The 14,733-nt window shown below is 55.5% G+C and overlaps 1 protein-coding gene across 3 annotated transcripts in view; it reads left to right on the top strand.

The window, feature by feature from the left end:
• LRP5 (LDL receptor related protein 5) overlaps positions 1-14,733 on the top strand; it is a 109,917-nt gene that overhangs the window by 36,533 nt on the left and 58,651 nt on the right. For 2 of the 3 annotated variants that reach the window (XM_087422525.1, XM_087422527.1), the window contains exons 3-5: positions 618-815; positions 4,478-4,674; positions 6,135-6,266. In XM_087422525.1, coding sequence (XP_087278651.1) covers positions 618-815; positions 4,478-4,674; positions 6,135-6,266 — 527 coding nt within the window. The remainder of the gene's footprint in view (positions 1-617; positions 816-4,477; positions 4,675-6,134; positions 6,267-14,733) is intronic. The other variant, XM_087422526.1, reaches the window with a different exon arrangement.

The raw sequence follows: 14,733 nt of genomic DNA, 5'->3' as shown, positions 1-14,733 counted from the left end.
CCCCTGATCTTTTTACTGTCTCCATAGTTTTGCTTTTTCCAGAATATCATGTGGCTGGAATCATGCAGTACGTGGCCTTTTCAGATTGGCTTCCCTCACTTAGTAACATGCATTTAAGTTTCCTCCATGTTTTTTCATAGCTTAATAGTTCATTTCTTTTTAGCGCTGAATAATATCCACCCCACATGTTTTTAATTGCCTTTTAGAGGTTCAATTACAGTGTTTTCATAGTAGCTAAAAATCAGAAACAACTCAAACGTCCAATGCAGAGTTACTTAAATCGTTTACAGTACTGTATCGCTATTAAACAACGAGGAGGATTTCTATTAGTAAAAAGAGAGGGTGCCCAGGATATTCTGCTAATGGAGAACAAATTGGAAACAGTATATTTTGATTACCCAACTTTGTTTAAAAATTAAGATATTACTAACTGCTTAGAAGACAAATTGAAAATAACAACTCCCCAAGCCCTAAACATTGGTTAACTCGTTTGGGTGAGATTTTAGGGCAAATTCACTGTCTCTGCTTTATGTTTGCACCATGTAGACAGAAAACAAAGATGGAAAGCAGATCTGTGTTAGCTTTCTCCCCTCATGCCTCTGCCGCTCCCTCATCAGGTACATGTACTGGACAGACTGGGGCGAGACACCCCGAATCGAGCGGGCGGGGATGGACGGCAGCACCCGGAAAATCATTGTGGACTCGGACATTTACTGGCCCAACGGGCTGACCATCGACCTGGAGGAGCGGAAGCTCTACTGGGCCGACGCCAAGCTCAGCTTCATCCACCGTGCCAACCTGGACGGCTCGTTCCGGTGAGTGGCCGCCCAGCTGCGGGCCCCTCCTTCCCCACCATGCCCCAGCTGTCACCAGACCCTCGGCTGGTCCTAGCTTAACTCAGGCCCATAGTCTTGTATGTGAAACCCTGGGGGCCTGAGGAATTCGAGACTTTTCAGAACTTAGAACAGTAAGAGAGTGCACATACCACATCTAACATCTCAACCCAAGTGAGGTCTGGGGCGGCAGCTACCATCTGCCACGTGAATATTTTTATAGCAAAATGTAGAGCGTTGGTTCTAAGTGGGATAGAAAACACTGTAAATAGCCCCGTCTCCGTGCACAGGTTTTGCCGCTAAATGAGCAACAAAATGCTTTCGATTTTCAGAGTTTTTTAGATTTCAGAATTGTAGATAAGGGATTGTGGACCTAAAGCCCGAGGGTCCGACAGGGCTGTGAATAGTTCACTGTGCCCCCTCCCTCCCCGCAGCACGTAAGCCCCCCGAAGGCAGGAGCCAAGTGGGTCTTGGTCTTCACTGCATTCCCCAGTCATGCCAGAGGGCCTTCCACATAGCAGGTGCTTAGTAAAATGGGTGAATGAATGAATGACTATGAAGGATTTTTTCCTTGCTTTAGAGCTTTCTTTTTAGCTTAGCTCCACAGCCCCCCTACCTCATTACGCTTTAGATGTAGGAACATCCCCTCCATGTACAGGTCAGGCCGTTATTCATTGACCAGGTGCTGCCTGCTGGCACTGTGCCAGGTCTTGGGGATCCTCCTGGGAGGACAGACCCTGTTCCTGCGCTGGCAGGGCTCCTGGCCCCGGGGGGAGTGTGTGGGTGCCAGTGCTGAGGGCTGTGGGGATACCACGTGGGGCAGACTGAGTGGGGGATCTCTGCAGACACAGACAGACACCAACTCCAATGGACCTGAGGATGTTGGCAGATCTACATTTTATCCAGGCCTTGTGTATTAGTTATCTGTTGCTGCATAACAAAGATGCCCAAAACTTAGCAGCCCAAAACAGCAAACCGTTTTCTGGGGGGTCAGGAGTTAGGAGCAGCTAAGCTGGGCGGTTCCTGCCCAGGCTCCTGCCAGGGCTACGGTCCTGTGAAGGCTGGACCGAGGCCAGAGGATCCACTTCCAACGTGGCAGGAGACCTCAGTCCCTCCTAGACCTCTTCTTACTGCTGAGCCAGGCACCCTGGCTGGTTTGAAACATTCTATCCCTTCGTCCCTGGGAGCACAGACTGGCCTGGGGCCTGGTTTGAGATTTGAAAAGTGGGGCAGTCTAGGGAACCGTGGTCCTTGGGGAGGTATGTGATCCTGGCAGTTATGAAGGGTGGATTAGAGGCTGGAAATGCTGTAGGCTGGGGGTGCCCTGGTTGAGGGGTTGTGACAGGGGACAGTGAGGATGATGGTGGCATTTGAAACATGATAATTGTGGTGGTGATGATGATGATGGTGGTGGTGATGATGATGATGGTGGTGATGGTGATGATGGTGGTGATGGTGGTGATGGTGATGATGGTGGTGGTGATGATGGTGGTGGTGATGGTGATAATGATGGTGGTGATGGTAGCTAACCCTTCCACAGTGGGTTATTCTCACTGTTTCATTCTCACACCAGCCCTATGAAGCGTTTGCTATTATGAACCCTTATTACAGTGACACACAGCGAGGCACTTGAACTCACCCAAGGCCACACAGCTAGTCGGAGTCAGGGTTGGAACCCAGGCGCTGTGACTGCAGGGTCCACCCTCAGTCCATCTTCTACCTGCCTCATCACCGGATTCTTCTGGCTCTGTGTGGCTACCGCTCTTGATGAACGTGCCCAGGGCTGTTCAAAGGCAAGCCTGATGTGCTGGTAAAGAGGGTGAGCACTGGAGCCACTTGGACCTGCTCGGCTCCCTCTCAGCCATGACTGTCTGGGTCCCTCCTGCTCAGAGCCTCGGGGCCTCGCGTGTGAACTGGGGTAGTAATTGTACTTTCTAGAGGGGTTCACAGGGTTCACTGCGGCCATGCACATGAAGCTCGGGGCACTGTGCCTGGACACAGTAGGTGCTCAATAAAGGCTGGTGTGCCCGGGAGCTCCTGGATCCAACGGGAGGTGGAGGGGGCGTAGCTGGAGCTGCACCCGGAGAAGAGGGGGCTTCCTAGGAGCAGGGGCGAGGGTGGGCAAGGTGACCCAAGACCTGGAACTAGCTTCCCGCAGTGCGTTCAGCAGGGGCAGGCCTTGGTGAGGAGGAGTAGCCCCAGAAATGATAGGTCTCTGCTTCTCTGATCAAAAAATGTGACATCGTGGAAAACGATTTGGTGGTTTCTCAGAATGTAAACACTGAATTAACGTAGAATCCAGCAATTTCACTCCTAGGTTATACCCCAAAGAATTGAAACCAGTATGGTCATAAATCCTTGTACACAAATGTCCGTAGTAGCACTATCCCCAGTAGCCAGAAGGGGTCAACAACCCCGTGTCCACCAGATGAATGATGAACAGATAAACAAAACGTGCTCAGTCCACACAATGGAATATTGTTCGGCCATCAAAAGGAATGATGCACTGACTTGTGCTACGTGGATGGACCTTGAAGACACGATGCTCAGTGAAAGAAGCCAGACACGAAAGACCACATCTTGTGTGATTCCGTTTATATGAATTGCTCAGAATAGGCAACTCCTTAGAGACAGAAGCCGACTGGTGGGTGCTGGGGGTGGGGGGATGGGGAGTAACTGCTTAATGGGTTCGGGGTTTTCCTGTGGAGTGATGGAAATATTTGGGAACTAGATAGAGGTGGTGGTTGCACAATGTGAATCTGCTATATAGCAGTGAATTATTCCTTTGGAAGTGGTTAATTTTGGGTTATGTGAATCACCTCAAATTTTAAAAAGTGACTTCAAGAAAACAAAAAAAGAGGCAGTGTCAGGTGAGATCGGGAAAGAGCATGAGCGTGTGGTTTCGGCTGTTCAGGAACACCTTTTGAGCTTTACTCTCTCCTGGGGGCTGTCCCAGGGGTTGGGGATGTGGTGACCACCCACCCACAGCGCTCCCCCCAGGAGCCTATAGTGGCAGAAGGTCATTAAACCAGATAATCACACACGCTACCAGCCGTGTATAATTACATTCTGTCAATGGGGTCCGTAATCTCATTAAAAACAAGTTCTCATTTGCTGGGCATTGTAAATTCATAGAAGAGAAAGCTTTTTCTTGTGTTGATATCAAGTTTAATTTACTCTGATAGTATAACTCATTGCATCATAGGAATGAGCAAGTAAGTGTGGTTGAGTTTGTATTGTTAGAACATCGGGACAGGCCAGGCGTGCTTGTCATCAGCTCTTTGTCACCAGATGTGGCTTCCTCCTTGCCACTTTTCTTCCTTCTTTCTTCTATGTGGGACACTTTGCAAGCAGCCACTGTTCTAGAAACGGGTTGGATGGGGAGTGGCTGGATGTGCTCCCCACCTCCCCGTGTCACTGTCAGGAATGGCGGGAGGCCGGCTGGGTCTGGAAGGTTCCCTGCGCATGCTGGGAGGGGTTCCTGGGATGCTCTGCCCTGGTCTCACGCTGCTCCATCAGAGCCACTGCTGTCCTGGGTGGTGTAAAGGGGTCAGCAGTGACGGTGGAAGGCTGTCAGGGCTGGGAGCTTGCGGGACCGTGGGGAATCCTCTGATGGCTCCTCCCCCCGCCTCCCGCACCTGCAGGCAGAAGGTGGTGGAGGGCAGCCTGACACACCCCTTTGCCCTGACGCTCTCTGGGGACACTCTGTACTGGACGGACTGGCAGACCCGCTCCATTCACGCCTGTAACAAGAGGACTGGAGAGAAGAGAAAGGAGATCCTGAGTGCTCTCTACTCCCCCATGGATATTCAAGTGCTCAGCCCCGAGCGGCAGCCCTACTGTGAGTCGGGCGGGGGGCGTGGTGGCTGATGTCTTCCCCAAGGGCACCCTGTGGTCTGGGGGAGGCCAACCCTCAGAGCAGTGAGGAGAAAAGGGGGTGCTTGCTAGAGTGGAAGGAAGTGTGTGCAGAGTCCAGGGATAGGCTGGGGGAGGAGTGTGCAGAGTGCAGGGGCAGGGTGGGGGTGGGTGTGTACAGAGTGCAAGGATAGGCTGGGGGAGGAGTGTGCAGAGTGCAGGGATAGGCTGGGGGTGTGTGCAGAGTGCAGGGGCAGGTGGCGGGTGTGTGCAGAGTGCAGGGATAGGCTGGGGGTGTGCAGAGTGCAGGGGCAGGCTGGAGTGTGGTGTGCAGAGTGCAGGGGCAGGCTGGGGAGGTGTGTGCAGAGTGCAGGGGCAGGTGGAGGGTGTGCAGAGTGCAGGGATAGGCTGGGGTGTGTGTGCAGAGTGCAGGGGCAGGCTGGGGTGTGGTGTGCAGAGTGCAGGGGCAGGCTGGGGGAGGTGTGTGCAGAGTGCAGGGGCAGGTGGGGGATGTGTGCAGAGTGCAGGGATAGGCTGGGGGTGTGTGTGCAGAGTGCAGGGATAGGCTGGGGGTGTTATGCAGAGTGCAGAAAAATCTGTTCTAAGTTGCAGTCCTCAGGCTAGGGTCCCCATACAGTTGTGGCAGGGGTCCCTGATGGTGACAGACTTGAAACGCGTGGGCTCAGGGCTCCTGTTACAGGTGGCCTGTGGGGCCGGGGCTCTGGGCGCACCTGCTTCTTGGGGACCAGGGTTTCTTGCCATGGTGCTGTAGAAGGTTCTAACTTTGAACTTAAGAGTGGGGGTCCGGGGGTCTCTCAGTACCAAAGGGAAGGGGGCACTCTGGAGTTGTTTTCTGGTGAGAAGGTCGTGGTCCTTAAACGCCCCCACATTTGGGGCAGCCACGTGCCTAAGGCAGCGTTGGGGAGGGAGAGGCACCTCCCAGCGAGTCTGCTGCAGTAACCAGTGGGTTCTATACTGCTCATTTCAAGGGAGCTGCACTCCAGCCTGCCCTGGCACAGCGAGATGCCGGAAGTGTTAGTTCAGTTCAGTTCAGTTCAGTTGCATGTTGGTTGTGGAAGGGCTTGGGAGGATGGAAAGCGTTGTCATTGGCACCGAGAGGCTCGGCCCAGTGTCCAGGTGTGGCCACCAAGCATTTGTGCAGATCCCGTGGGGTCCTGGCATGTCAAAAAGATAGGACAGGCCTCTGCTCCGGGGTCCCCACCATTACCGCACGGCGGGTCCTGAGATCCTGTCGGAGGGCAGCCTTCACGGAGGAGGTGTCCTTTGAGGGGCCCTGAAGAAGATGAAGGTTTCTTGTAGGATATTGGGGGATGGGGGCAGGGCAGGGAGGATGCCCACACCAGGAGTGGTAGATGTGGGTGGGTGGGGGTGGGGGTCAAGGGTCCTGTTCTGGAACCTTCTCTCACCCTGCCCTGTATTCGCCAGTCCATACGCGATGTGAGGAGGACAATGGCGGCTGCTCCCACCTGTGCCTGCTGTCCCCAAGAGAGCCTTTCTACACGTGTGCCTGCCCCACCGGCGTCCAGCTTCAGGACAACGGCAAGACGTGCAAGGCAGGTGAGATGGAGGCGCCGGTGGGGGCCGGCCTGGCGGGGGGGCGGCCCCGGGCTTGGGTGCCCTGTGGGGACCGTCAGTGGACCATTCAGCACTGGCTGCTTTCATCGGGAGGTTTCAGGCGTTCCGGCTCCTCATCTGGGTGGACTTGGACAGCCGAGCAGCTGGGGTTTGACGTCAGATCTGGCTGTGCTGCCCAATGGTCAAATGATCCCCGGCACGTTACTGACTCAGAACTCAGGTTCCCGTCCTCAGCACGAGGCTGTGACGGGCGGGTAGAGACCCCAGGTGCCGGGCACGCTGCCGGCATGCCACAGTCGCACCCTAAGAGCTTGCTCTCGTTGCCTATCAAACAAAAACTGTGTTATTGTAAAAAGAACAGTAGTGTCAGAGAACATCGTGAAATAGGAGCGCCCCGCGATCCTTTTCTTCGTTGTCGTCTCTCCTGAGTGTACACTGATGGTGTGGGACAGTGGGCCTCCCAGTGTGGTTTCGTCTTCTGCTTTTCTGCTGTTTCATAAGCATTTTCTGCATTGTTACAGAATCTATAATTCACTTTTATCCTTGCATCCCCTCCCCGTGGAGTCTTCATGCCATAATAAGCCCCTGTGGAAACTTAGGTTGCAAACGCACCCTTTATGGGAGTTTCTTTTAGATGCACGATGTTCAATGGATCCCCTCCCCACACACAAGTTATTTTCTTTGTTTCAGGTATTTTACCACCTTTTAATTCTCCCTCTTGATTTTCAGGCACTTGCTGCTTCAAGGACTTGTGCTGTGATTATTTTTTAATGAAGCGTCGCCCCCTACCCTGTGGTGCCGTCTGAGGCTCTTTACTTGCACGTGTCAGGTTCAGGGTGTGCTCTTGCGGAAATGACTTGCATCCGGGATGCAGCCTGTCCCTGGGGGATGTCCAGGGCCCAGCACAGCTGGACGACGCCGGGGCGGACTCAGACCTGGCCAGCGAGGAGGTTAATGCGAGAGGCCCGGAAGCAGCCACCCCCGCACCCAGTCCCACTTGAGGGAAAAGAAAGGAGGGCAGGGGGCTTTCCTTTCCTGGTAGGCTGGCTTCCACCACGGGGTCCCATGAGGTGGGGGTTCCATGGGGCGGAGTCTGAGATGAGCAGCCCACTAGACACGATCTTCCTCCCTCTGCCCACGGCTGCCAGCCTGTCATCTGCTGCCCGAGCACACGGGGTCTCCACCCGGGGTCGTTTCTTGGTCTCTCTGCTGTCAGCGGGCCTGGGTCTGTATTTGTGTGCAGTGGTCCTGTCATCATGCTGGGGCCGGGGCACCTCTGCTCCCTGGCAGGGCTCCTGCTTCCGTGAAGACTTGGCTGTCACACCAGAGGGTCTGTTAGCGGTATGGTGCACCAGCCCCTGCAGGCCCCCCAAAGGGCCTTATTTTCCCAAGTGCCCTTGGGAGGGTCATGCACGGGGGGGGGACATCATTAAGAGGACACGCCACTGTTTGGGAGGACTGGGAGGGAGAAGGAACAGACTGAGGCAGGAGCGAGTTGGTGTTAGCGGGGACGTCATGGGTGTTTGTTCTGTGCTGTCACACTGGCCCCGTGTCCAGAAGGGCCCATGCTTGGTTTAATGCTCTGCTGTTGCCAACTTGAAATGCTTAATAACTTTTGAACAGGCAGCCCCGCATTTTCATTTTGCCGTGGTCCCCGCAAATGATGTAGCTGGTCTGCATGGTGGATTTGAGAAACTACAGGGAAATCTGGAGAGAGTCTATGAATATTTTGGTGTGTCTTTCTCCGCTGTTTTTCCGTGTGTGACTCTCTATGTCTATGCGTTGTTTATACAGCTAGCTATTGTTTATTTCAGTTCACATTTGCAATTACAGGAGATATATATGCTTCAAAAACATGAGTTTTTGCGTCTGAAGAATATTTTAACAAGTGGTCATACCTTTGAACCATCTTCCCCACCATCGGGCATTTCTATGCCATTTGTGTTTTTGCTGTTTCCAAATCATGCTGCCCTGAGGGGCTGGTCTGGGGCCTGGCCCTGGAGTTAGAGGGATCTGGATGTGGTGTCTGTGGCCACCATTGATTGGTGATGCCTGCCCGAGACCTGTGTTCGATCGGTTGGTGATGTGTGCTCTGGGAGAGGGAGCAGCGTGGCTGGATGCCGGTGTGGTTGCCATCTATGCCCACTTGGGGTGGCTGGAGCCAGGCTGCATATGGACATGTGGGGAAGGAGTAGGGGATCGACATGACCCCCCAAAAGGTGGATCATGCAGTAGTGCCTGCCCCGATGGGGAAACTTGTGCAGTCAACTTTTGTGAAGGGGTCCTGTGAGGCTCCCTCACGCATCAGAGTTGCAGGAATATGGGATATGAGCAAAAATGGGATGTGGGCCCAAATAGAGTCCCACTCATGGCCCATCCTTTCTCCAGCTGTGAAGTTGCACAGCTGGAGAAGCTTGGGGTTACAGAAAGGACTTGCTCAGGCTACCCTGGGGTGCAGAGGGCTGTGGGTTGGTCATTTGGAGTGGATGGTGCCCAGAGCCTTGTCACCCTACACCCCCTATCCTCATATGAGAGATGGGGGTCACAGACCACGCCCGCCCAGGGAGGCAGTGGAGGACCCAGTGCATTAGCAGGAATTGAAGGCACTGTGCATAGTAGGTCTCCAGTATATGGCAGCCACATCCGCCATTCACGTGGTTGGCATCCCATCATCTCGTCAGGCCTGAGGGAGCTGGGGCAGTTCTACTGGAGGCCTAGGTTTGCCTCCATCATCCAAGGGTCCTCCCACCCTGGGGGAAGGGGGCTGTGGGCTCACATGGACCCCTGCCTCCCTTCTTATTCCCACTATTCCCATGGCTGAGCCTCTGAGCCCTGGGGAGAGAGCCCCGTGGTCAAGCCCATTGAGGGCATTGTGTTATTTCTGCATGCATTGACCATGCATCTCCATATCCAGGCCCAGAGCAGCCCTGGGGAGCCCTCTCCTGGAAAGGGGGTGGCAGGGGGCAGAGTAGAGGAGGTGGCTGGGGAGGGAGGGCTTCCTGGAGGAGACAGCACTGGGGGCTGGAAGCTCTGCGGTGGGGAGCTGACACCAACGCCTGCGGGGTGGAACCAGTGGATTAGCAGCAAAGCCTGTCCTTCCTGTTGGAAGCTGTCGGACAGGGGGCCAGTGCACAGCTTGCAGCCTCCTTCAGTGAGGATGGCCAGCCGGCAGATTTCCCTGGGATTCAGCTGCTCAGGGCCACTTTCCCTGGTCTTGTGCACCCTCCCAGCTGTGGAGGACACTTTTACAAATAACTCACTTGGAGAATGCCAAGTGCGAGGAAGAAAAACATTTGTGTTGTCATTCCGAGGGGCCCAGCTTGGGTGGGAGTGTGGGCCGGGCGGGGGACTTTTCTACGCTGAGCCTGCGTCTTTCTGATTTTGTTCCAGATGCCCCAGCTTGGGGGTTATGTCAAAAGGAGGGAGAAGCTCACAGAGGAGACAGAAGGGATGGGACGGGAGTCTTGCTTTGCAGAAGAATGTGACATTTGGGTTCCGTGTTTTTCTAAGCGTGGTTCCCACTGATGGACTGGTTGGTTCTGGGGGCCAGTGGCGGCCTCTGTAGCTCCTGCCCTGGACCCGTTCGAAGTTGAAGTGTTCCAGGGGCAGCTGGGGGAGTCGGGGAGCATAAACAGAGTTTCCTAAAAGTTTTAGTTTGAGTGGAGGAGAAACCCGGAAGCTTCTCAGAGCATTTCAAGGGTTTGCCACCAGGATGGCTTTCTGGAAATTCGAGGTGGTTCTAAAATCTCTCTCCGTATTTCTTAATCCCGAGGGATACAGGCAGGCGTGAGAAGTGGGTTCGTCCTTGAGAGACTTTCAGTCTGTTTGGGGGGCAGACACAGTGAGTCAGAGACGGGACCAAGGGCATGGCCTGAATGGGGCTGAGGGCTTCAGACTTCGCAAACAGCGACAACCCCGCCGGCGAACTGGGGTTTTAGGATGCGGATCACGCACACTCCAGTGTTTATTCCTTGCCACAAAATATCATGCTAAAGGAAAACATTGATTAAAGGGCCATACTCCTACCGGAGCACCATAGCTGTTTTTCTCTTCTTGCACGGCGTCCGTTGGCACGGATGGTTTTGCCTCCCAACGGACATAAATTACACGTGGAATGTGGATTCTGGCTGCCGACGATGTGCGGGGTGTTGATTGTGAAAACCACCTGGAGATAGCAGCTGGTAATACAAGGGTAAAATGAAAAAAATGAAACACTAAATCCTGTTGAATGTCACCGCTGGCAGCAAAGCTCTGAGGTCCTGGTGGCAGAAGCCTTGTGCGGGGCGCCTAGCTGGCCGGAAGGGAGCAGCACCCCGGGAGGGCTGCCAGTGCCCGGAGAGCCTTCCAAGGCCGGGGTGTCCGGTGGGAGGATGGAATTCGGAGGCTGGCAAAGGAGGCCCTGGAGTTGCTTGGGGATCTCCTCTTGGCCGTGGAATTGGTGAGGTCGGGTGTCCCAGGGGGGTGAAGAACCTAGCCCACATTGTGATGGCTCAGGGGTGGCCCTGGGCTACAGGAAAGGCCTCTGGGAAAGACAGACATGGAGAACAGCTGCATTGGTGCGATTTCCACTATTTCAGGAGGGAAGGCATCGGAAGCGACATCCACGATTGGTGACATGGCTTGGTCGGTAGTGGAGAGCCCGCCAAAGATTTTTGTGGTGCTGAGGAAATTCAGGCTCAGGCGAACCCAGAATTTAGAGCACCTGATTTTCAATTGTGTGATGGCTTTCTACGTCCTGTCATTATTTTACAATACCTTAACTCACGTCCCAGCTGTGTGATCTTGGGAAAATGACTCAGCCTCTCTGTGCTTCCGTTTCCTCACCTTTAAAAGGGGACAATAATGGTACCTGATTCATGGGGTTGTTGGGAGGAGGGCCTAGCCCCCCAACAGTTATGAGCTATGCTTCAGTTTAAACTTGAACTTGGAGCCAGGCAGGCAGTCTGATTTGATGCCAGGAGAGTAGTTGTTCCCTGAACGTTTGGAATCAGAAGTAGATACCGAGGCTGGGTGGTGCCCAGAGGAGCTAGGCAGGGGCAGAGGGTGGATGGGCACCCTCCCCAAACGGCCCAGTGGGTGACGGGCAGAAGAGTGAGGTGTGTGTCCTGGGTGTGCTGGGCATGTGGCTCCCTTCCCGTGGGATGAAGGCCAGCATTGGGCCGGGAGGGATTTTGGGTCAGGGACAGATGCCTGGCTGTGTCGAAATTACTCGGACTCAGTGTCATGTCTGGGTTCCCCTGCCCCAGTCAAAGTCTCCCTGACAAGGGACAGGGATGGGAGGTGGGGGCTGAATCTGCACTTGACACCTGCCCAAGGCAGGCTGACGTGCGGCAGGTCAAGAGCCACCCGGCACAGTCGGAAACATCTCAAGATTTGAAGCCAGGGCCTTGGGCATGACTTGCGATTCCTGGAGCCCTCGCTCCGGGCGTCTGACCTTTTATGCTTCCTGGAGTGGAATATGAAGAAATTTTTGTGCGTAAATCCTACTTTTTCCTGATTTTGAGCAAATGAAAGCCAGCCCTGGGTAGGGGTCGGTGCTTTCCCCCACAAAGGGGCTGAGATGGTTGTGATGCTTAGACTCCAATGAATGGGGGGTGTGATATCCTAGGGGCGTGCAAGCGTCCCCCCAGAAGGGGAGGATGGAATGGGGGGTGGACCCTCTCGATGCCCTGTACCAGCGGGGCGGGGCTGGTCAGTTGGCCCTCTGAGCTGCAGTTTTCTGGCTGTAAAATGGGGAGAGCAGAGTAATGCCCCTTGAGCTCGACTAGGGGATCAAATGAGAAGCTGCACATTAAGTGCTTTCCAGGATGCCTGCGTGGGGCCCCCGCAGAGAGGATGTGAGGCTCAGGACTCCCTTCCTTTGGACTCGGGTGCAGTGTCTCAGGTCCCCCAGCCCCTCCTGAAATGGCCCCAGTGAGGATCCTGTAGCTTCTGAGACCAGGAGGAAAGTCACAGCAAGCGGCCGCCTAGTCCAAGGGTGAGACCCCGGGGCCGAGCTGTGGTTCCTGCAGGGCCGAGTGACTCTTGGCCCCGGGAATGAGTACGCAGGGAGCCTTTCCCAGCCGGCTGCGATCCCCCGCGCCCTCCGCCTGCAGGCCAGCCTGCCACCCCCTCTGCAGCAGCCTGGAGACGGAGGCGCCCAGCTGGCTTGGGTTTTCCCCATGTTTTTCCAATTATGTGGACTGGGCTAAAAACAGCAGTAGTGGGGCCTTATTTGGGAGTTACCACTGCCGTCCAAGGGAGCCTGTGCTTCCCTCGCTCCAGCGGCCGGCGCTCCGTGGAACATGCTGTTGTTTTGACGTTTGTGCCTATTTGTTCCTCATCGCTGGGGCTCCTGGGCAGCGCACCCCCTGCTCGGGGCCTGAATGACCTGGGCAGGTGACTCGTGGGGCCGTCTCCAGGGCGCATGGCTTCACTGCCCCGGTTGGCCAGTCTGCGCCGGGCCATCCTCTGTCCCCCGCCCAGACCTTTCCAGATGAGGCCGTGGCTGCGCGTCGGGGCGGGTGGGTGGCGCGGACTGGGTGATTTATGGGTCCGCCCGCCGCACCTCGCCAAGAAGTAGTTTTAACAGATGTTCGCAGGGACGGGAAACACAAAGCCGGGTGGGGATGTGGCCAGCCAAGGCGGCGGGAGGAACAGAGGCGTCCACTGTCGGGTCTGACGGGCAGACTGACAACTGGGCGACGTCTCAAAGCCCCTCACATCCATCCGTCTGTCCAGGCGGATTAGCCGGAGCCCGGGGCCGGGGAATAAGGGGCGCGTTTGTTCCCAGTCTGCCTGTCTTGTCACTTATCAGGGAAGTAGGTCAAAGGGAAAAGAAAGGAGGCCCTTGTGGCCGAGGCGCCGCCGCCCGAGCTGTGATTGGCGTTGACTCTGCAAACAGAAGGCAGCTGCTGTTCTCAGCCACGGACCGTGAATTTTTAATAGCAAGAAAATCAGATTGCATGGTCCCAGGAAATGGTGGAATGAGCCCGCGCACTCACTTTTTTGTTTTGGAAATTGAGGTATAACTTGCAGACAATAAAATGCACAGATTCTAAGTGTCCGTTTTGATGAGCTTTGACAGTTGTATACGTCTGCATAACCACCACTCCAATCCAGATACGGAACGTTTCCACCACCCGGAAAATTCCCTGGTGCCCTTTGGAGCCCCCCTCCCCGCTCTGCAGAGGCAGCGGCTGTCCTGACTTCTCTCACCAAGGATTAGTGTTGCCTGTTCTGGAACGTCGTGGAAATGGAAGCACACAGCATGTGCTCTTTTGTGTCTGAGCCTGAGGACTAACATTTAAATCTGGTAAAAGAGGAGAGGGGAGCATACCATATTCTTAGAAAGAGAAAACTGTCATCCTGGGGCTGGGACGTAAGACCAAACGGCGCCTCCTGGGTGCGGTTAGCTCTGGGGATGCCCCGAGGCCACTGGCCGCAGAGTTAGGCTGCGGTCACCCCTGACACTGGCCTTGTCCCCCCCCAGCCTGTCTGGTGTCCCCTTTGCTACTGCAGCCTGAGCCCAGCTCCAGTCTAGCCCCAGACCGGCCCGGAGCTCAGATGTCTCCCCGCGTCTTCGAGTCAAGTTCCCCTGGGCTGCCCAGAGAAAGGCTTCGCCCACCTCGGCACTGCCTGACTGCACGCCCCTCATGCCCTCTCTGGGCTTTGCTGATGGCGGCGGTTTCCCTGTCTTGGTTCCACTGACTGTGCCTTGTGCCTCTGCCCTACCCAATTCCATGTGCCCTGGGGCCCCGATGTGCTGGACTGATGCCTTGGGCCGCCGGCTTGTCATCAGAGGCTCTTTTTCCCCATTTATCTCCTTTCCAATCGAAATGGATTGTTCGGCCCCTCTGACCCACGCTCTGAGCACCTGCCTCCCTGCCTTTGCCCACGCTGTGCCTGCTTCGTGACGCGAGCCTTCAGGGCACGTCTCTGCCCCTAGTTAGAGAGAACGTCCCAAGACGGGTCCCTGGGTGTGTGTTCAGTGCCAGCAGGAGGGGGACATGTGCAGGGCCTGTGTCCTCGGGCTTGGGGGCTCACCAACTTCGTCATGGGACCCTCCCAGCCTCGCTGGGGGAGTCTTATCCACACCTGAATCTTACCAGTGAGGAGACAGAGGTCAGGCTGCTTGCTCAGGGTCACTCTGCGGAAGTGGGGCTGGGAGCGAAGGTCGGGTGTGACAGTTGGCCTGCACTGCCTGGATGGTGGGCAGCCACGGGGGGGCAGGGGAAAGGCCAGTGGCAGAGGACCACATGAGGGCCTCACAGCTGGGGACAGCAGAGGAAGGGCCTGGCTTGGGGGGGGTCACAGGGCTGGCACTGACCTTGTGGCTCTCTGGCCGCCCCAGGCCTCAGGACAGAGGAGTGATCCCCCATTTCAGGGCTGTGCAGATGGAGGTGCAGACTCCTGGCAGGCTGCAGCCTTCCTGCGAGCTCGAGGGGAGGCCCGGGGTGGGCGGTGCAGG

Source organism: Ceratotherium simum, chromosome 34 (genome assembly GCF_057802395.1).
Source record: "Ceratotherium simum simum isolate JZ-2026a chromosome 34, ASM5780239v1, whole genome shotgun sequence".
NCBI classification, from domain to species: Eukaryota; Metazoa; Chordata; class Mammalia; order Perissodactyla; family Rhinocerotidae; genus Ceratotherium; species Ceratotherium simum.
The sequence above is the reverse complement of the archived record's forward strand: the minus strand, read 5'-3'. Positions and strand labels throughout refer to the sequence as shown.